The sequence below is a fragment of the Eumetopias jubatus genome, unplaced genomic scaffold, assembly GCF_037043125.1.
Source record: "Eumetopias jubatus isolate StellerSeaLion01/CBP00866 unplaced genomic scaffold, mEumJub1_p1.0 scaffold_1, whole genome shotgun sequence".
Lineage (NCBI taxonomy): Eukaryota > Metazoa > Chordata > Mammalia > Carnivora > Otariidae > Eumetopias > Eumetopias jubatus.
In genome coordinates, this window is record NW_028274807.1 from 150659761 (window position 1) to 150682670 (window position 22910).

The 22910-nt window shown below is 40.7% G+C and overlaps 1 protein-coding gene across 2 annotated transcripts in view; it reads left to right on the forward strand.

The window, feature by feature from the left end:
- The window catches only part of TRANK1 (tetratricopeptide repeat and ankyrin repeat containing 1), an 82324-nt gene that overhangs the window by 19252 nt on the left and 40162 nt on the right, over positions 1-22910 (forward strand). For both annotated transcript variants that reach the window (XM_088026770.1, XM_028107037.2), the window contains exons 8-9: positions 8215-8385; positions 21361-21522. In XM_088026770.1, the coding sequence (XP_087882896.1) occupies positions 8215-8385; positions 21361-21522 (333 nt within the window). The remainder of the gene's footprint in view (positions 1-8214; positions 8386-21360; positions 21523-22910) is intronic.

The window sequence follows — 22910 nt, forward strand, 5'->3', positions numbered from 1 at the left end:
TCATGCAGGTGTAACATGGCCTGCCCCCCCGGCCGCTACCGAATGAGCCTTCACGACTCTTAATAGGCTGCTTCTCCTCTTAATTCTACCTCTCTCTCACTACCCACGTCCCCTTTCTCTCTTTCGGGAGAGCTCACCTTTTTTTTTTTTTAAATCTTCAATTTGAACTAATTTTAGACATACAGAGAAGATGCAAAAATAGTTCCAAGAGTTTCTGTATATCCTCACCCAGCTTCCCTTAATCTTAGCATGTTATATGTCAGGGTTTAGTTATCAAAATCAAGAAGTTAACATTGACAGAGTGCTGTCAACTAATACACAGATCTCGTGCGAATTTCACCCTTTTTTCACTAATGTCCTTTGTCCATTTGGAGACCCACACTGCATTTACTTGTCAGGGCTCCTTAGTCTCCTCCAGTCTTTGACAGTTCCTCAGTTTTCCATGCCCTTGACCCTTTTGAAGAAGATTGGTCAGTTGTTTGGTAGATGGTCTATCAATTTGAGTTTGTTTGATGTTTTTCTCATGATTGGAATAAAGTTATGCATTTTTGCTAAGAATACAACAGAAATGAGTTTGTGGTCTTCTCCGTATTATATTACGGAGTTCATCATGCCAATATGTCTTGTGATGTTAACCTCGATTAGTTGGTTGAGGTGGGATCCATGGGATTTCTCCCTTGTAAAGTTACCATCTTTCCCTTTGTAGTTGTTAAATATCTCGGAGGAGATACTTTGAGGCTATGCAAATACGCTGCTTCTCTTTAAATTTTTGCACACTAATTTTATTTTCGTTGGTGGATCTTGTCAGCATCAGTTATCACTGTGATCTTCAATTAATGTTGATTTTTTATTTTCTTCTTTCCTTCTACATTTATTACTTGGAATTCTGTTGCAATGAAGAGCTGTCCCTTCTCTGTATGTATGTATGTATGTATGTATGTATGGACTCATGGATATTTATTCTATGGGATAAAATCCATAGTTGCTCAAATTGTTCCAGCTTTGGCCATTAGGCACTCCTTTCTCCTGGTTGGCTCCCGTGTTCCTTTGACAAGGCCCATCCTTTTCTGAGCACTTCCTTACTTTCAGATACCACAAGTTGCTTCAGGCTCACCTTGAATTTTCTGTGTCTCCCATTCCTCCAAGGATCCCCAGTTCCTTTTGTTAAAGAATGGTGTAGAAAACAAGGTCTGCTACTTGGTGTGATCATTGCTACTGAAGTGTCATTATTTCTAGGCCTTCTCAGCAGACAGAGGGAGGAAGCATATGGTCATGTACTAACCCATGAATACACACATCTGTATTACTGTGTCTCTGTATTAAAAACCATGAGTTTATGCTGATACCTCTGATTCTGGTCCAACACCATGGTCATTTAGCTTTTTAAAATTTGTAACATCTCTCATCTATAATATATTTATTTTTTCAGTTTTAGGAGTTTCAGACTTGCTAACCCATGTCCCTTTGAGAAACACATCTAAATAGATGTATGTTTGTTTTATGTTCATTTTATGTTTGTGTTCAGTTCTTTTTGTCTTCAGTTTTATAGCATCTAGTCAAGATACTAAGTTATTTTCCTCCCCACCCTATTTACTATGGTTATTTTGCTCATTTGTAGTACACTTAGGTATATTTTTCAGTGTTTGCATTCTGTTTTAGGGTTCTCCTCACATCCTGATTGGTTTTGTTTATATTTTGGTATGTGGAAGGCACATATGTGAAAAGTTACTATGGTTCTAGATGTCTGAACTTCGCAGAAAGATATACTCAGAGAAGTGTCACTTCTTCCTCGTCCCTTGACCCCCCCTAAGTTTCCACTTACCCCCTTTTTCTGCCCCTTTCCCATTCACCCCCTGTAGGTGATCAGTTTCTTTTTCTTTCCTTCTTTCTTTTTTTTTTTTTTTTTAGGCTCATTCTTTCTGGATTCCTTTTGCAGTAATGAGCAGACATATGTGTATTTTCTTACACCTCCTTTTTTACATGGAGGGCCCCATTCTATAGATTCTGCCTGGCACCTGGCTTTTTTTTCATTAACAGTATGTCCTGAAAATCACTCCATATTCGTTCATATGCATGAATGCATATGTAGGTCTGTTAGATATTGTCAAATCTCCATTCGGAAGGATGGTACCAATTTGCACAACCACCCGTAATGGAGGAGAATGCCTCTTTCCCCACAGTCTCACCAACAGAATTTTGTTGTTATATTTCTAAGTTTTTTCTGGTCTTGAGAGGTGTGAATTGGTATCTCAAGTTTGTTTTAATTTGCATTTCTTTGTTTATGTGTGGGTTTGGATTTTTTAAAATACAGTTGAGAACCATTTTTTAATCTTTTTTTGCCAAGTTATATGTTCATGTCTGTTTCCCATTTTTCTACAGAGATTTTGGTCCTTTGTCCTCAATTTTTAAGAATTCTTTGTTCATTAGCTCTTTGTCTGTGGTATAAGTTATGAATTCCCCCCCTCCCAGTTTGTCACTTGTCTTCTGACTTTGGGCTTTTTTGTCATGGAGATGTTTTCTTTTTATGTAGTCAAATTTATCAATCTATTGATTTATTGTTCTTGTATTTGGAGTCAGAGTTAAAAAAACCTTCTGAACATCCAAGTTAAAGAGTTATTATTTTTTTCTGGTGCCTCTATGGTTTCCTTTTTAATTAGATCCCTGATCCATTGGAGTTTCATGTAAGGATCTAGTTTTACCATTTTCCAGGTGGCTACCTATTTGTCTCAGCATCATTTGTTTATAAGTGTTCTCATGACCTCAGGAATTTGAGATGCCACTAATTCTGGACTTTCTGTTCTATTCTACTGGTCTCATTGTTCATATAGACTTCTCTTTTTTAAAGATTTTATTTACTTGACAGAGAGAGAGAGAAGGAGCACAAGCAGGGGGAGTGGGAGAGGGAGAAGCAGGCTTCCCGCTGAGCAGGGAGCCGAACGCGGGGCTCGATCCCAGGACCCTGGGATCATGACCTGAGCCAAAGGCAGACGCTTAACCAACTGAGTTACCCAGGCACCCCTTCATATAGGCTTCTTTGAATCACCTTTCAAAAACTAGTTTAAAAATCAGAAGTAGACTCCACACCAAGATGGCTGAAATAAAAAAAGGTGGACAGCAACAAGTACTGACAAGGATGTGGAAAATTTGGGACCCATTGCTAGTGGGAATGAAAAATTGTGTATCTGCTTTGGAAAAAAGTCTGGCACTTACTCAAATAGTTACCATATGATTCAGCAACGTTACTCCTAGGTATTTGCCTCACAGAAATGAAAACATATTCAAACATTTGTACATGAATGCTCATAGCAGTATTACTCATAACAACCAAAATCATGCAGACAACCCAAATCTCCAACTGCTGAATGGACAAACAAAATGCGGTACATCCAGACAATGCAATATTATTCAGCCATAAAAAAGAACAAAATACTGATACACGCTATAATAAGGATGCACCTTAAAATGTTATGCTGAAGGAAAGAAACCAGACACAAAAGGTCACATATTGCATGATCTCTTTTATATGAAATGTCCAGAATAAGGAAATCCCTAGAGACAGAATCAGATTACTGGTTGCCCTGGGGGTGGGGCAGGAGGAAATGTGGAGTGACTGCTAATGCATATAAGGTTTCTTTTTGGGGTGATGAAATGTTCTGGAATTGGATAGTGGTGATTACACAACTTCCTAAATATACTGAAACCCACTAAATTGTATACTTTCAAAGGATGAATTTTATTCAATCAAAAAAAATTTAAAAGTAAAAAAATAAAAAGAAATTGAAAGGCACGCTCTTGGTAAAAAAAAAAGAATTCAAACACGTTAAAAAGATATGTGATAAAAAGTAAATTCTCTTTCACAAAGTCTACCAAGCATTTTTTTGGTGAGTCTTGCCAATTTTTCTTTTCCTCTTTTAAATATGAATGTGCACATACTCTACATTCTGTTCAGCAACTTGCTTTTTCCCTGAACAATAATCTTGGCCATCTGTCCCTAACTGTACCTGCATAACTATTTCATTTCTTTTTAACAGCTCACAGTGTTCTCTGACATGACTATACTGTGCTGATGGATGATTAAATGGTTTTCAAGTTATTTTGCTACCAGAAACAATGCTCAGAGAATATTTTCCTATATATATCTTTGTGAACTGGTGGGAATATATCTGTAGGATTATTTCCTAGTTGAGAGATTGCTTGTTCAAAGAACTGTACATTTTATTTATTTGGATAAACTCACTTTATTTAAATTTTAAATAGATTACATTCACAAATCAAAAGATACAAAAAGTATACATTGAGAGTTTCTGTCCTTTAACCTGAGAAACCAATGTTAGCAATATCTTATGATTTTTCCCCACAAATATTCTTTTTATTTATTTATTTGAGAGAGAGAGAGAGAGAAAGTGAATGAGAAGGGGTAGGGTCAGAGGGAGAAGCAGGCTCCCTACTGAGCAGGGAGCCTGAAGCGGGACTTGATCCCGGGACTCCAGGATCATGACCTGAGCCGAAGGCAGTTGCTTAACCAGCTGAGCCACTCAGGCGCCCCCCACAAATATTCTATAGTGTATAAGTAAAAACATATGTGCAGTTTGAGGATGTTGTTAGCATGGTGGGATGTATTTGGCTTTTGAAAACTATTGTTAACTTGAACCCTGGAAAGGTTGCCCCAAAAGTGTATGAGATTATCTCCATCTTTTTTTTTTTTTTTAATTTTATTTATTTATTTGACAGAGAGAGAGATAGCAAGAGCAGGAACACAAGCAGGGGGAGTGGGTGAGGGAGAAGCAGGCTCCCTGCGGAGCAGGGAGCCCGATGCGGAACTCGATCCCAGGACCCCGGGATCATGACCTGAGCTGAAGGCAGACGCTTAACGACTGAGTCACCCAGGCGCCCCAGAGATTATCTCCATCTTAAATACTTTTCTGATACATGGAGAGTCAGGAACTTTCCAGATACTTTAATGTGGCCCAAATTCCAAATTCACCGCTTAAAATAATTGTAGCATCACAGAGCCTCTGAAATCATCAGTTCTGTTGGCATTTTGGTGGGTGGACGTTGTTATGATGGTCCTCCTGGCTCCTGATCCATGTGGTTTGGGAGGCCCAGGGGTTCAGGCTCAGGGAATTACCAGGACCTAAAGCTTAGAAATGATCACCTTCTGGAACTGCCATGAGGCCAGATCAGTAGTTGTGTCTGACTTGGTTATAGGTTACAGACACTCAAACTGGTTTAGGCAAGAAAGGGAATTTATTGGCTCAGGGGACTCAGTCGTCCAGAGTTTGCTCCAGGTGCTCCAGAGACATCTTCAAGAATCTGCCCTGTCTCCCAGCTCTGCTTTCTTCTGCGTTAGGGTTATTCTTAGGCAGGCTCTCTTTCCGTTGAAGCCACCTGATAATAGGTTTATATTATGCCTATTTGTCAGTCTCAGCCAAAGAGGTTATTTCTACTCGGTATTTCAGTTAAAGTCCTAGGAATGCGCCTCCGTGACTTGACTTTGGTCACATGCCTCCAGGAACCAATCAGTAGAGCCAGAAGGATGGAATGATCTGATTGGCTAGATCCTGATCAGGTGTTCACCCCTGGATCTGGGGCTGGGGGCAGAGCCAGAGAATGGAATGATCTGGTTGGTCAGATTCTGATCAAATGTTTATCCCCCCCCCCCCCGCCCCCCGAGCTTGGGCTGGGGCAGTGGTTGAGTATGTCGTCGTGACTGAATGTGTTTACTCGCGTCAGATCAGGTAGGCTAAAAATGGGGGGGAAAGGTGCTTTTCCAAAGGAAAACTGAGGTGGTGTTATCAGGAAAAGGGCTAATGGATGCAGTCAATTAAAAAAAAAAGTCTAGTATGTTTTCAAATTTTGCTTCCTTATCCTCAAGAATTTTGAAAACCTATGTACCTCTTTACATGTTTTTATATTGATGCGTAGACTTTTTTGTCTGTGAGTCAAAAATATGTAAGAAAAGGTAATTTTCAGAATTGTGTACACAGATATTTTAAAATAAGACTATTATCTCACTCCTTTAGTTGCATATAATAGAATATAAATACTACAGCAACTTTATACCCTCAAACATGTATTTAAAAAATTGTGGACCAGCTCTTTAATAGTCAAAAATATCAAATTGTACCTTCCTTTTTTTGGGATCATATCTCTAGTTTACTTTTCAGAAAGAAGTTTACCCTCATATAGTTTATGCTTGAAAATCTTATTAGTCATCCAGTGATCTTCTTCTGGAATAGAAGTACTTGTATAGCTTTAAATTAGAAAAAAATTTCTGTGATTTAAGACTCTAGGGGTTAATTTTTTTTCTAGATTTAATTATTACAAAATTATTACTACAGATATCAAAGCAACAGAAATACATTAAAATCTTCTGTAATTAATTATTAAAGAAGAAAATAATAATTTTGGAGGGCAGTAAGAGGAGGGTAGATTATAGTACCTTTTATTTTTTTATTTCATTAATTTTTTAGAGCTTTACTTAGAGAGAGAAAGAGGGAGAGCACTAGAGCAGGGGGAAGGGCGAAGGGAGAGGGGGAGAGGGAGAGAATCTCAGACTCCCTGCTGAGCATGGAGCCTAATTTCAGGGCCTGATCCATGACCAGAGCCTAAATCAAGAGTCAGATGCTTAACCGACTGAGCCACCCAGGTGCCCTGTAGCGCCTTTTAAAAGGGGCTTGGCAGGCACCTAATTTTCCCTCCAGTGGACACTCTGGAAGTCAGGAATTTTCACTGCCTTTGGGGCAATACATTAATTAGTAACTAGTTCTCTGTAACAAATCACCATAAACTTGGTGGCTCAAAATCATTACCAGCTCACAGTTCTGTAGGTCAGTAGTCTGAAATGATGTGACTGAGTTTTCTGCTCAGTGTCTCCCGAGGCTGAAATCAAGGTACTGACAGAGGCTGTGTTCTCATCTGGAATTGTGGGCTTTCTTTCATGGTCACATGGTTGTGGCAGAATCTAGTTCCCTCTGGTTGTAGGAATGAGGTCCTTGTTCCCTCGTTGGCTGTCAGCCGGAGGCTGCTCTCAGCTTCTGCAGGCCACACACAGTCCTTGTCATGTAGCCCCCTCTCTCTTCAAAGCCAGCAGGGGAGAATTTTTTATGCAGTCACTTCCCTCTCATATTTTATTTATTTTTTATTTTTTTTATTCCCTCTCATGTTTTAAATCTTTGCCCTCTTTCTGACCTCTGGACCTTTGACCTTTATGGCTCATGTGATTAGATCAGGGTAATCTCCCTATCTTAAGGTCAGCTGCTTTGGGGCCTTGATTACATTTGCAAAGTCTCATCACGTTTAGATTCATATTTGATTGAGTAACTGGGGGAGAAGGTGTGTGTGCACCAGGGGTTGGGAATCCTGGGGACTGTCTTCGAATTCTGCCTGCCTCAGTGAGATACTCCGAGGGTAAAACGTTTGACTTTTTAATTTTGTCTCATTTTTGTAAATGCGAGAAGGGCAGTTGTGACTGGGGTGATGGAAAAGGAGAGCGCCCTGAACAGGACGATACCTGGAGTACAGGTGCCTTGTCCAGGCAGTGGATTTTAGGAAAGCATGGGGATCAGGCATTGATTTGCTGAACTCTTTGTGCCCCTGTCAGTCTTTGTACCCCCAGGGATACACCCGTTCCATTCAGAAAACTGTTGCATCTGTGATCATGGAGACACCTTGATGCTTGGCAAATAGATATGTCAAAGCAGCAAATGGAGCTGGCAGCCAGAGGGTTGGGGCTGGGAGGGTGGAAACGGTGACAACAAAAAGACCCCGATGCAAAGGCAATTGCCACTTTCTTTTCCAATCCCCAGACAGGCTTTTTTTTTTTTTTTTCTGGAAGAATATTCTGTTTCCTCTCTAGGGAATAAAGAAATCTGAAGTCACGGCTTGCTGTTATCCTTACAGCTGTAACTGTTGCCTAGTAACCAGATTCCCCCTCTCCTTGCTCGTTGCCAGGGAGAGGGCAGAAAGGTAGAGAGGAGCGCACTTCTGAACCTCTTCAGAGCTATTGTCCTGCTCACTCCACACAGGACTCCTTGCTTCGGGGAGTTGGGTGGATTGCCCAAGGCCAGCAGTTTAGATTCTATGAGCAGAGTGACACTGGTCCCCTTGCCCCAGGCTGCTTGGGCAGGGAACTGGGAGGAAGAGCACTCATGGGGACGTCTCCTTATGGAAGGGACCATGACAGCCCCCCTTTCTCCTTTTGGCCCGGTCTAGGGCAAACAGAGGATGTGCAGATGCTCCTGAGCTTTGGGGCAGACCCTACCCTGCTGGATCGACAGTCCCGTTCTGCCATGGATGTCCTGAAGAGGAATAAGAACTTCAAAGCCATTGAGAAAATCAACAGTCACTTGGCAAAGCTGGCTGCATGTTCTAAGGACCTATCAGGTACAGCTTCTAGTGAAATAACTTTTTGGGAGATGGGTGGTAAAACGGGTCCTGTGACATTAGATACAAATCAGTTTATACTTTCTTAGTATATGAAGATGGAAGTGAGACCCCCAGTCTTGGAAAACTTGTTTGCTTTTTTTTGAAAGACAGAGACAACTCTTTTTTTTTTTTTAAAGATTTTATTTATTTATTTGACAGAGAGAGACACAGTGAGAGAGGGAACACAAGCAGGGGGAGTGGGAGAGGGAGAAGCAGGCTTCCCGCCGAGCAGGGAGCCCGATGCGGGGCTCAATTCCAGGACCTGGAATCATGACCTGAGCAGATGCTTAACGACTGAGCCACCCAGGCACCCCTGTGAGACAACTCTTATTTAGAGAGTGTCTGTGACATCCTGATCACTTTGCCAGGTCCACCTTTGGGTAGTTTGGGTGATTTTTTTTTTTTCCCCATGCATGCACACAGTATAAAAAGGAAAAAAAGTCATACAGAAGAGGGGCTAACAAAAAATCAAGCCTACTCCTCAGAAGCAACTACAACCAACAATTTAAAATATGTTCATATCTCTGAAATAGATATGGTTTATCAGTTTGGGACAGCATTTATTGACTGGCTGCTGTATAGGATGAAATGTAACAAGTTCGTTCCAACTGATGAATTTTGCCCAGTAATGTCATTTGTGTCATTTACATTCTGTTCCTTAGCTCTTGGGTTTTCTGGGCTTCATCCATAGATGAACTGTAGAAATGAAAAACCAGTAAATGGCATTTACATGGTGGTAGTATGATTATGTAAATGGTTATGTAAACTACGTTCTACAACTGGTAGCATAACAGAACCCATAGAAAAGAACCACCAAACGTCCTGAAAACTTCGCTCTTTCAATGTGATACCATTGAAGCATCCCAGTTTAATGAACCCTATGTGTATACACGTATGTACGTATATATACTGTTTGGACCTTATTTAGACTTTTTATTTAGACTTCAGCCCCAGTGTGTGTGTGTGTGTGTGTGTGTGTGTGTGTGTGTGTGTGTATAAATGCTTCCTTTAGTTCTTGCACTCATATATGACTTTGTGGCTCATGTTGTCTGTTTAGATTTCTCTCTTGATTTGTTAGTATACCTGCTCAAGTTTCTTCTGGAGGAGGCATGGACTTACGGAATTTTTGAAAATGTCTTTATGTTGTCTTTATATTGGTTGAATATGGGCATCGTGTTTTCGAATATAGGCATTGTATTTCATCGATTCTAAATTGCAATTTATCTCCACATCTTTAAAATTGGAATGTTTCACCATCAGTGATGGGTCAGTTTGATGCAGCTGTTGCTGCTGTGTAGGACAATGCACAGGATCTTAGGTTTATGAAATATGCTGTAAAACCTCATTCCTCCCAACTTTGAGGAAATTGTGTCATTGTATTCTAACCTCCATTTGCTACTGATTAGAAGTCTGATGTCAGTCTCATTTATTTTCCCTTCTAGGATTTTCTCTGTCCTTCGAGTTTTGAAATGTCCCTGGGAAGTTTCTTGGTGTGGGTCCTTATACATTCTTCTCACTTGGCTCTTGTTGACCCCTCTCAATCTAACTTTTTTAGCTCAGGGAAATTTATCTTCTATCATTTTATTCCCTTCTGATGTCTCTTTGCTGCAAGTATTAAATGGCTGAGCTTCCTGAATTTATAACAAGTCTCTCTACTTTTCCCTACTGTTTTCTAGGTATTTTTTCTTCCCAGACCTTTAACTTGGTCTACAGCTTTCCCTTTTATAACTCAGCTTGCCCATTGCATTTGTCTTAATTTGGAAACTCAGTTTTAATTTCTAAGAACTCTTGCTCTCTGATTTTTTCTAATCTATGGCAGCTTTTGCTTGTTTTATATGTGCCGCCTCTTCTTGAGTGGCATTTAAGAATATTGAATTTTTTTTTTCCTAAAAGAACATCTTCCTCTTCTCTGAATTATTTGTTTCTTTTGGGGTGAGTAGATTCACTTTCTTGTTTCTCTTTTGTGCTATTGCTTTTCTTTAATTATCTTCTGCCCTTTGGATGGTCTGTGTGCATGAATGAAGGACTGGACTGATTAATACTTAATAGATGGTTAGTGTGTTTACTGAAGTTATGTGGATGTGTTTCCCTAGAAACACTCCCCCACCCCTGCAGTGGGTAAGTAGGTGGCAAGTTGAAGGCAGCCCGTTGGGGTGTATGTGTTGGAGTGGGATGCAGTTGGACAGGTGGGGGTCATCGCAATTGCCAGGGTCAGGAAATTTTCACATGGGGGAGAAGCTGTTTTTCATTTAACGTCCCTGCCCCACATTGCCCCATCTATGTTTTCATTTTCATTTACTTATTTAAAATATCGTTTGTTGTTTCTGTGACATCACAGGAATGAGGGGAAAGAAGTGTATTTGCAGAGTTCTCTATTTTTCGTGGATTTTTTTAAAAAGTGACATATATTTATGTTTTAAAAGACCCCCGTGTTAAGGACTTGTGATTTCTTCTGTGAAGTAGTATAATTAATAAGTCACTGTGAAATGCTTTCTGAGAGTTTATGCCTGTAATCTCAACTCCAGGATGGGTTCTACTGTTTGAGAAATTGAAACTAACCGAACAGATTTCTTTACCAGCAAATTTCCAGTTTTAGTGTAACAACAAAAAAGGACCGCCAGTTAATGGTAGAAAATGGCTGATTTGTTTGCAGATTTTTTGCTTGCATTTAATTTTTTTGTTTGCAATTATTTCTAACCTTAATTCTTAGAATACTGTATATGTGTATGTGTATGCTATATCTAGTGGTATGGGCTTTAGCATAAGCCATGATATTCTGTTTAGTTTTTTTTTTTTTTAAGGATCACTTCCTTTTTTTTTTTAAAGGTTTTATTTATTTATTTGAGAGAGAGAATGAAAGACAGAAAGCACGAGAGGGAAGAGGGTCAGAGGGAGAAGCAGACTGCCTGCTGAGCAGGGAACCCGATGTGGGACTCGATCCCGGGACTCCAGGATCATGACCTGAGCCGAAGGCAGTCGCTTAACCAACTGAGCCACCCAGGCGCCCTTCTGTTTAGTTTTTAAAGTTTTGATTTTTTTCAGTTTTTTTTTGGTGGGGAAGAGCATAATAGAGAATATCTGCTAATCCTAAAAACAGTTCAGTTTCTGAGATAGGGTCTAACCCTCCTTTCCTCTCTCTTTACCTTCACCAACTAGATTTGTGGCCCAGATTTGGAATCAGAAGAGACTCAGTAGAAAAGCAGCTGGTTCCCTTCCCTTTTTACTTATTAGAATTCAGTTATGCTCGCTTGGGAAGAAAAACACATTCAAGAGGAATGTGCCTCCTTCCAAGCCTGCCTTTTGGCTCACTGGGTAGTTTGTGATGACAGTGGATACAGCGAAGCCTACAGCCCCCGATACTCCTTGGTAAACTTATTGGATGTTTGGTTACTTTAAAATATTCTAGACCATCCACCATAAATTTTTCCTTGCCATGCTAGAAGAATATTGAAAGACTATAGGGAAACATGGAATCAAGAAAAGCAAAAGAAACTGATAAAAATCGGACAAGTGGAGGATGACCAGTTAGGAGGCAGGGCTAGTGAGTTGGAGTCTTCCGGGTAGCATACTTCCCAAAGACCCCTAGCGGTGGAACCCTTGTAGACGTCGGTATTGGAATCTGACGTCTGTACTGAGTAGCAGGTTACTTTGTGCATCCATACAGCTGTATAGAGTTGTATGCACACATTTTGTTTCAAAGATTTTGCCAGTGGCATAAACTTTAAAACCTGAGTGGGGCTGGGGAATCTTTGTAGATGAGGACCATGCAATATAACTTTTGGTACTGATGTAAATGTTCTATATCTGCTCTGTCTCATAGGATAGCCTTTGGCCACATATGGCTTTTGAGCACTTGAAATCTACATGACTCACGCAACAGAAGAATTGAAATTCTAATTTTATTTTAAATACAGTGCCACTGTAGTGGATAGTGTAGTTTTAGACTTTAGTCCCAGCATGGTCTTTTATTTATTTATTTTTTTAAAATAAATTTTTATTGTTATGTTAATCACCATACATTACATCATTAGTTTTTGATGTAGTGTTCCATGATTCATTGTTTGTGCATAACACCCAGTGCTCCATGCAGAATGTGCCCTCTTTAATACCCATCACCAGGCAAACCCATCCCCCCACCCCCCTCCCTTCTAGAACCCTCAGTTTGTTTTTCAGAGTCCATCGTCCCTCATGGTTCGTTTCCCCCTCCGACTTACTCCCCTTCATTCTTCCCCTCCTGCTATCTTCTTCTTTTTTTTTTCTTAACATATATTGCATTATTTGTTTCAGAGATACAGATCTGTGATTCAACAGTCTTGCAAAATTCACAGCACTCACCATAGCACATACGCTCCCCAATGTCTATCACCCAGCCACCCCATCCCTCCCACCCCCCACCACTCCAGCACCCTCAGTTTGTTTCCTGAGATTAAGAATTCCTCATATCAGTGAGGTCATATGATACATGTCTTTCTCTGATTGACTTATTTCACTCAGCATAACACCCTCCAGTTCCATCCACATCATTGCAAATGGCAAGATCTCATTCCTTTTGACGGCTGCATAATATTCCATAGTGTATATATCCCACATCTTTATCCATTCATCTGTCGATGGACATCTTGGCTCTTTCCACAGTTTGGCTATTGTGGACATTGCTGCTATAAACATTGGGGTGCACGTACCCCTTCGGGTCCCTACATTTGTATCTTTGGGGTAAATATGCAGTAGTGCAATTGCTGGATCGAATAGTAGCTCTAATTTCAACTGTTTGAGGAACCTCCATACTGTTTTCCAGAGGGGTTGCACCAGCTTGCATTCCCACCAACAGTGTAGGAGGGTTCCCCTTTCTCCACATCCCCGCCAACATCTGTCGTTCCCTGACTTGTTAATTTTAGCCATTCTGACGGGTGTGAGGTGGTATCTCATTGAGGTTTTGATTTGGATTTCCCTGATGCCGAGCGATGTTGAGCACTTTTTCATGTGTCTGTTGGCCATTTGGATGTCTTCTTTGGAAAAATGTCTGTTCATGTCTTCTGCCCATTTCTTGATTGGATTATTTGTTCTTTGGGTGTTGAGTTTGATAAGTTCTTTATAGATTTTGGATACTAGCCCTTTATCTGATATGTCATTTGCAAATATTTTCTCCCATTCTGTCGGTTGTCTTTTGGTTTTGTGGACTGTTTCTTTTGCTGTGCAAAAGCTTTTTATCTTGATGAAATCCCAATAGTTCATTTTTGCCCTGGCTTCCCTTGTCTTTGGCAATGTTTCTAGGAAGAAGTTGCTGCAGCTGAGGTGGAAGAGGTTGCTGCCTGTTCTCCTTTAGGATTTTGATGGACTCCTGTCTCACGTTTAGGTCTTTCAACCTTTTGGAGTCTATTTTTGTGTGTGGTGTAAGGAAATGGTCCAGTTTCATTCTTCTGCATGTGGCTGTCCAATTTTCCCAACACCGTTTGTTGAAGAGACTGTCTTTTTTCCATTGGACATTCTTTCCTGCTTTGTCAAAGATGAGTTGACCACAGAGTTGAGGGTCCATTTCTGGGCTCTCGATTCTGTTCCATTATCTATGTGTCTGTTTTTGTGCCAGTACCATACTGTCTTGATGATGACAGCTTTGTAATAGAGCTGGAAGTCCGGAATTGTGATGCCGCCAGCTTTGCTTTTCTTTTTCAAGATTCCTCTGGCTATTCAGGGTTTCTTCTGGTTCCATACAAATTTTAGGATTATTTGTTCCATTTCTTTGAAAAAGGTGGATGGTATTTTGATGGGGATTGCATTAGCACTGACATCTTCACAATGTTTGTTCTTCCAATCTGTGAGCATGGAACGTTTTTCCATTTCTTTGTGTCTTCTTCAATTTCTTTCATGAGTATTTTATAGTTTTCTGAGTACAGATCCTTTGCCTCTTTGGTTAAATTTATTCCTAGGTATCTTATGGTTTTGGGTGCAATTGTAAATGGGATCGACTCCTTGATTTGTCTCTCTTCTGTCTTGTTGTTGGTGTATAGGAATGCCACCGATTTGTGTGCATTGATTTTATATCCTGCTACTTTACTGAATTCCTATATGAGTTCTAGCAGTTTTGGGGTGGAGTCTTTTGGGTTTTCCACATACAGTATCATATCATCTGCAAAGAGTGAGAGTTTGACTTCCTCTTTGCCGATTTGGATGCCTTTGATTTCTTTTTGTTGTCTGATTGCTGTGGCTAGGACTTCTAATACTATGTTGAATAGCAGTGGTGAAAGTGGACATCCCTGACGCATTCCTGACCTTAGGGGAAAAGCTCTCAGTTTTTCCCCATTGAGAATGATATTTGCTGTAGGTTTTTCATAGATGGCTTTTATGATATTGAGGTATGTACCCTCTATCCCTATACTCTGAAGAGTTTTGATCAAGAAAGGATGCTGTACTTTGTCAAATGCTTTTTCTGCATCTGTTGAGAGGATCCTATGATTCTTGTTCTTTCTTTTGTTAATGTATTGTATCACGTTGATTGATTTGCGAATGTTGAACCAGCCTTGCAGCCCAGGGATAAATCCCACTTGGTCATGGTGAATAATCCTTTTAATGTACTGTTGGATCCTATTGGCTATTATTTTGGTGAGAATTTTTGCATCCATGTTCATCAAGGATATTGGTGTGTAATTCTCCTTTTTGATGGGGTCCTTGTCTGGTGTGGGGATCAAGGTAATGGTGGCCTCATAAAATGAGTTTGGAAGTTTTCCTTCCATTTCTATTTTTTGGAACAGTTTCAGGAGAATAGTTATTAATTCTTCTTTAAATGTCTGATAGAATTCCCCTGGGAAGCCATCTGGCCCTGGGCTTTTGTTTGTTGGGAGATTTTTGATGACTGCTTCAATTTCCTTAGTGGTTATAGGTCTGTTCAGGTTTTCTATTTCTTCCTGCTTCAATTTTGGTAGTTGATACATCTCTAGGAATGCACCCATTTCTTCCAGGTTATCTAATTTGCTGGCATAGAGTTGCTCATAATATGTTCTTATCATTGTTTGTATTTCTTTGGTGTTGGTTGTGATCTCTCCTCTTTCATTCATGATTTTGTTGATTTGGGTCATTTCTCTTTTCTTTTTGATAAGTCTGGCCAGGGGTTTATCAATTTTGTTAATTCTTTCAAAGAACTAGCTCCTAGTTTCGTTGATCTGTTCTACTGTTCTTTTGGTTTCTAGTTCATTGATTTCTGCTCTGATCTTTATTATTTCTCTTCTCCTGCTGGGTTTAGGCTTTATTTGCTGTTCTTTCTCCAGCTCCTTTAGGTGTCGGGTTAGGTTGTGTATTTGAGACCTTTCTTGTTTCTTGAGAAAGGCTTGTATTGCTATATACTTTCCTCTCAGGACTGCCTTTGCTGTATCCCAAAGATTTTGAACAGTTGTGTTTTCATTTTCATTGGTTTCCATGAATTTTTTTAATTCTTCTTTAACTTCTTGGTTGACCCATTCATTCTTTAGTAGGATGCTCTTTAGCCTCCATGTATTTGAGTTCTTTCTGACTTTCCTCTTGTGATTGAGTTCTAGTTTCAAAGCATTGTGGTCTGAAAATCTGCAGGAAATAATCCCAATCTTTTGGTACCAGTTGAGACCTGATTTGTGACCTAGGATGTGATCAATTCTGGAGAATGTTCCATGGCACTAGAGAGGAATGTGTATTCTGTTGCTTTGGGATGGAATGTTCTGAATATGTCTGTGAAGTCCATTTGTTCCACTGTGTCATTTAAAGTCTTTATTTCCTTGTTGATCTTTTGCTTAGATGATCTGTCCATTTCAGTGAGGGGGGTGTTAAAGTCCCCCACTCTTATTGTATTGTTGTCGATGTGTTTCTTTGCTTTTGTTTTTAATTGCCTTATATAATTGGTTGCTCCCACGTTAGGGGCATAGATATTTACAATTGTTAGATCTTCTTGTTGGATAGACCCTTTAAGTAGGATGTAGTGTCCTTCTTCATCTCTTATTACACTCTTTGTTTTTAAATCTAATTTGTCTGATATAAGGATTGCCACCTCAGCTTTCTTTTGGTGTCCATTAGCATGGTAAATGGTTTTCCACCCCCTCACTTTCCATGTGGGGGTGTCTTTGGGTCTAAAATGAGTCTCTTGCAGACAGCATATGGATGGGTCTTGTTTTTTAATCCAATCTGATAGCCTGTGTCCTTTGACTTGGGGCATTGAGCCCATTTACATTCAGGGTAACTATTGAAAGGTATGAATTTAGTGCCATTGTATTGCCTGTAAGGTGACTGTTACTGTATATTGTCTGTGCTCCTTTCTGATCTATGCTGCTTTTAGGCTCTCTTTGTGCTTAGTGGACCTCTTTCAATATTTCTTGTAGGGCTGGTTTGTGTTTGCAAATTCCTTTAGTTTTTGTTTGTCCTGGAAGTTTTTTATCTCTCCTTCTATTTTCAATGACAGCCTAGCTGGATATAGTATTCTTGGCTGCATATTTTTCTCATTTAGTGCTCTGAAGATGTCACCGGCATGGTCTTTTAAACCAGAGTAGTAGTTGAGAAGACAGGCAAAGGGAGGGCCTGGGGCCATGGGCATAAATGTAGATCTCCAGTCATAAAAATGAAGATATTATGGACTTTAATCCCTCCCCATCCTCACACATTAATAGGCTTGATGGACACCCACTGTCTTTGGGAAGAGCTTCTGCTGGGGAGTTGGGTACCCTGGTTCCTGACCTGAGTCCACGGACTTAATGATTTTTGTTTTTTTTACATCTGTGGCCCCAAGTAAAGCACCATCAAGGATGCTAGCCTTTTGTACCCAGACGAACAGCATTCTAACTTAGAGACTAGGATAAAAGATGTTCTCACCCTTTCCTTATCCTGAGCATTGCTGTACAACATTTTGATGATTATGGTGATGATGACTTTGGAGAGGGTGGCTTTTGCATCGAGGTGAGACATGAAGGGTCTTGCTGATGATTTCTGCTGTTCTCTAAACCAGAGCTTCCCATTGTTAACAGGAACCATTTGGGAGCCTGTTAAAATGCAGATTTTGATTTAGCAGATTCAGGGCAGGACCTGAGATTCTGTAGTTCTTGCAAAGTACCAGGGGAAGCCAGAGCCCACTTGTAGGAACAAGCCTTTACCTCTTAAGTAGTCAGGACTATATACCGCAGTCCCCCTTTATCTGCAGAGGATACTTCCAAGCCTCGCAGTGGATGCCTGAAACTGTGGATAGTACTGAACCTTGTATGTACTGTTTTTTCTTATACATACATCACATCAGGTTCGATTTATAAATTATGCCCAGTGGGAGATTAACAACTCATAATAAAATAGAACAATTATAACAATCTACAGTAATAAAAGTTACGTGAATGTTGTCTCTCTCTCTCTCTCTCTCAAAATACCTGACTATAGTACTCACCCTTCTTGTGATAATATGGGATGATAAAATGCCTGCCTGGTCAGGTGAAATGAGAATGATGCAGGCACTGTGACAGAGCATTAGGCTACTACTGACCTTTTCTTTTTTTTTCAGGTTTATTTATTTATTATTTGAGAGAGAGAGAGAGAGAGAGAGAGAGAGAGAGAGAGAATGGGGGGAGGGGCAGAGAGAGAAGGAGAGAGAGAATCTCAAGCAGATTCTGTGTTGAGTGCAGAGCCCGGCACAGGGCTCGATCCCACAACCTTGAGATCATGACCTGAGCCGAAACCAAGAGTCAGATGCTTAACCGACTGAGCCACTTTGGCCCCTGTACTACTGACCTTCTGACGATTTGATATAAGGAGGATCATCTGCTTCTGGACTGTGGTTGACTGGGTGACCTCGGTGGAAAGTGAAAACTAACTGCTTTTACCTGCCTCTCACGGCCACCACTAGGTGGCAGCACATCTACCTCTCTGGCCGCTGTCGATTCTCTTTTCTCAGGACCAAGAACAGGATTGGAACCTTCCTTCTCAGGGTTTGTAATCTGTGATTCACTTAGAGAACCATTCCAGGTGTCTGAGGCCTTCTCTCTGCTGCTCCAGTGGGAGCCGGCTGCTTTCTGCTCTGTGCTCATGCAGGCACCTCAGACACAGCGCTCAGAGGACCCTGGAACTTTCTCTCTCTGTTGGTTTTCCCCACTGACGGGGCCTGGGACTCAGAGGCCCTGGTTCGTCATCTTACCATCCCTCAGCACCAAAGACGGTGCCCTGTTTTCAGCAAATGCAGGCATCTGGAATCGACCTAAAGGATGCTCAGGATACTTTCTCCTTACTATAAATGCAATGTTTTCTTTAAAAAAATTACAAAATATAGAAAAGGAAAACAAGAAAATATGAATTCTCCATAAACTCACCTGCCCCCCCAAATTAATATATTTGTGATTTGGTCATTTAGTCTTATTCCATGCTTTCATAATTATACATTTTTCTTTTCTTTTATAAAAAATGAAATAGGGACATAAATTTGAATTGATAAAATGTGTGTACTAAAACTTAATCAGTTTTGCCTTTTTTAGCTTGAAAGAAAAATTTCAGGCTAGGGCAAAATCTCTTTTTGAAATGATTTATTTCTATTTTCTAAACTTCTGAGCACTATTGCAATTTCAGAAGATCTCTTTTTGTTTTAATTTTTAATTTCAAATCTTATATGTCTACTAAATATCACTGTAGAAAATTTGTAAAAACATAGTTTTATGTAAAAAGAAAAATTTATTGTGATTATACTTTGGCATAGTTTATCCAGCCTTTTTGTTGGTGTTGTTCAGCACTTATGTAATCATCTTTTAAAAAGCAATCTGTGACTATAATATATAAGCGACTTTATATTCTGATGTTTCTTTTGTCTCTAACTAAGCTTATAGAAAACTTAGAAAAAAACTAGACAAATTCAGAGTAATAAATAAGCCACCCACGTCTACCCAGGGGTACCATTGCCAGCACCTTTCCTTTTATGTGTCTTTACATTGTTAATATCATTCTCTGGTTTCTTTCCTGACACGTGGAACTTTCTCTGACCCATTGTTTACCTATTTTGAACCACACAACCATGCGTTTATTATACAACTGCATCTAATTGTACTGGCCATCTTAATCTATTTCTGTTCAGTGTCAAGTAACTTTTATACTAATTTCCCTAGTGGAAGAATGATGTTCTAGAAAAGATTTTAATGGCATGAGGCTGGGGGACAAGTAACACATGATAGTGAAGGAAGTTGCTCCTTTTCCAAGGATCCTATTTCTCTGTAATGTGAGCTTTTCACCATTTCTGTGTGTTCATAGGTATTTTAGAATGAAGGTGGGAGAGACGAGTCACTGTTGCAGCACATAGATGTTTTCTGGGCTTCCAGCTGAGGTGATGTAGGTCTTCCTTCGCTAAGTGGTTTCCATTTCTTTTTCTCTGGAGGATGGTGCTAAAGCGGGTCTTGCTTCTCTCTGGCACCTGAAGGTCTCTTGAGTAGAGGGCAATGAACCCTTGAAGTCAGTGTGTGTGTGTTTCTTGTGTTCTGACTTCATTTGTTGAAAGGTGACCCAGGTGTGCATCAGAAGGCACAGCAGGTAATGTTGGAGCTCTGCTTGGATCCCCTGGACCCCTTTCACCATTGTTATGTGCCCCTCGACATGGGGGTGCCTTCACTTTGGGAAGCCAGCATCTAAGGCTTCCTCTCAAGGAGAACAGTGTATGGAGCCAGTTTTGCTGGGGCTCCTTCAAACTAGAAGTGCCTGAGAACTTACATCCTCCCAGGGCAGCCTATAGCCAGTGATAGATCGAGGTGAGAATTTGAAAGCCTGTCTTCCTGGCCTTGGATGGGGATAGCTGTGAGGGGTACTCTCACTCCAGAACTCCCCTGTGGGATCAGGCAAGGCCACCTGGCTTCCTTCTGACCCCTAATCTGCTTCCCACCTGTCACCTCCTTTGTGAATTACTTGCACACAAATCCTTGACCCAGGGCCTACTGCTGGGAAACCTGATGAAGGTAGGATGTTTTTCATTTTTTTCTCATTTTCAAATAGTCCATCTCTTTTAAAGTGTTCCTACTTTGTTAGAACACGACATTGAATATTTGCTCATCTCTGCACAATGTGACAGCACCTAATGCTGTGGGCCAGGCCCTTTTCATTGGGTGTGAAAACACGTCCAGTTTTGCTCCCTTATGTGCTCAGTAATATTCTATTTTAAGCGAGAGTGCTTTTTGAGTGTATCATCTGATAGCAAATAAAACATTTGTGCATTTCAACATTCTGTCAGGGGGGGTTTTCTAATCCTGACTACTTTCTCAAATAAACTGAACCAAGGAGATACTGTCTTCCCTTCTTTGGCCAGAGAGGTGGCTCCTGCCTCTTGGGTTTTTCTGCTGGCCAGTGAGATGCATGGGCGGCTGGCATGTGGTGCTAAGCCCTCCTGTTGCTGTCACTTCCCTCAACTCTTATGTCAGTTATCTATTGCTGTGTAACACACTGCTCCCAAAATTTAGTCGCTTTAAACAACAAGCATTTATTTCATCCGTGACCCTGCAGGCCAGCAGTTTAGGCTGGGTTGTTCTCATAGCTTTAACTGAATTCCTCCAGGAGGCTGTGGTCTTGCTGATCTTGGCCAGGCTCTTTCACATCTATGGACCCCCAGTTTGGACATCTGGACTGATTACTCTTTGTTCTATGCTGTCTCCTGTCCCCCCGAAGTTGAGACTGGACCTGTTCACTTGGCAGAGGCCAGGGTCTCAAAAGAGTGAATAGAACTAAGCCAGGCCTCTTGAGGCCCCACCTCAGAACCAGGACAAAAATCACACTGCCTTCTATTGGTCATACCAAGTCCAGAAGCCAGGCTGGAATCCAGGGTGGGGAAGAGAATAGGCTCCACCTCTTGATGGAAGGAGACCCGAAGTCATGGGGCAAAGAAGGGGCTCCGTGGAGGGGTGGCAAACTGCGGTAACTTTTGCAATCTCCCACAGCTGTGATCTCTGTATTCGGAGGCATCATGTGCTTGTTTTGCAGGACTGAACAATGGTGACGGACCTGTTAGTGAGACTGACATTTTCAGGAACGCCTCTGAGCAGCTGGTGAAGTACATGAACTCAGGAAACCGGCTACTGCATAAAAACTTTCTGAAGCAAGAAGTCGTTCAGAGGTTCTTGCGCCTTCTTTCTTCTCTGCAAGGTAACTTTCCTGACAACATTCAGTTGTGCCAAAGATGATTTATGCCCATTAGAACTCTTTTCTGACATCTGTAAAACAATTAATTAAAAACATGAAAGTGATGAGCTATGTGTGAAACATTCAAATAGCACAGAACATTATTCAGCAGAAAGTTCGTATCATCCACCCTGAACATTAGTACCTAAGTCCCATCCCCAGCGTCAGTCTCTGTGTCTGGTTTTTCATGTATCCTGCTAGAAGTACTTTTGCCTATATGATCCCTTTTTATTTTATTTTATTTATTTATTTATTTATTTATTTATTTATTTATTTATTTATTTATAAGATTTTGTTTATTTGACAGAGAGACACAGCGAGAGAGGGAACACAAGCAGGGGGAGTGGGAGAGGGAGAAGCAGGCTTCCTGCGGAATGGGGAGCCCGACGCGGGGCTCGATCCCAGGACCCTGGGATCATGACCTGAGCTGAAGGCAGACACTTAATGACTGAGCCACCCAGGTGCCCCTATACGATCCCTTTTTAAATATCCCGAGGGTGACTGGGTGGCTCAGTCGTTAAGTGTCTGCCTTCAGCTCAGGTCATGATCCCAGGGTCCTGGGATCGAGCCCCGCGTCGGGCTCCCCATTCCGCAGGAAGCCTGCTTCTCCCTCTCCCACTCCCCCTGCTTGTGTTCCCTCTCTCGCTGTGTCTCTCTCTATCAAATAAATAAATAAAAATTAAAAAAAAATAGATACTGGCTAATGTTGGTATATAAGGTTATTGTGGAATTGAATGTTAATTTTTTTTCATTGGGAAATCAGGAAAGTTCTAGAAAAGAACTTTAGATGACACATTTTAGATACTAATTAGGGAAGATTCTAGAAACCCTAAGTGGGTGAAATTTAGTATTTTTTAGATTGGCAGTCAGCATGGACTGTAACACATTCATTCACATTCAAAGGGTTGAGATTTCTTAATTTTCTAGAGAATGTGGGAAGGGGTGGCCAGCGGAACAAAAGTGCTCTTCAGGGGATGCAGCAGATCTTAGTGTTTAAGGCTTGGAGTTTTACATTTTCATCTTAATTCTACCACTTAGCAGATCTGTGACCTCGGGCCAATTATTTAACTTCTTAAGCGTCAGTTCCTTCACTCCTCCATTAACCAGGGTACTAATCTGCTGAGATGATGGATGTCGAGCACTTGGTCCAGGGTCCTGCACACAGAATTGTTTTTCTTGTTTTCAAATTAAATATTAAATATTAAAATGAATATTCGTGTTAGAAATCCTGGAGAATGGTGGGAAGCAAAAACTAGCAAATGCAAATTAAATTGCTCTTATTTAGGTTAACTCTTGATTTCTTTCCTTCTCTTTCTTCCTGCTTTCTTACTGGTAGGGTTGCCAGACAAATT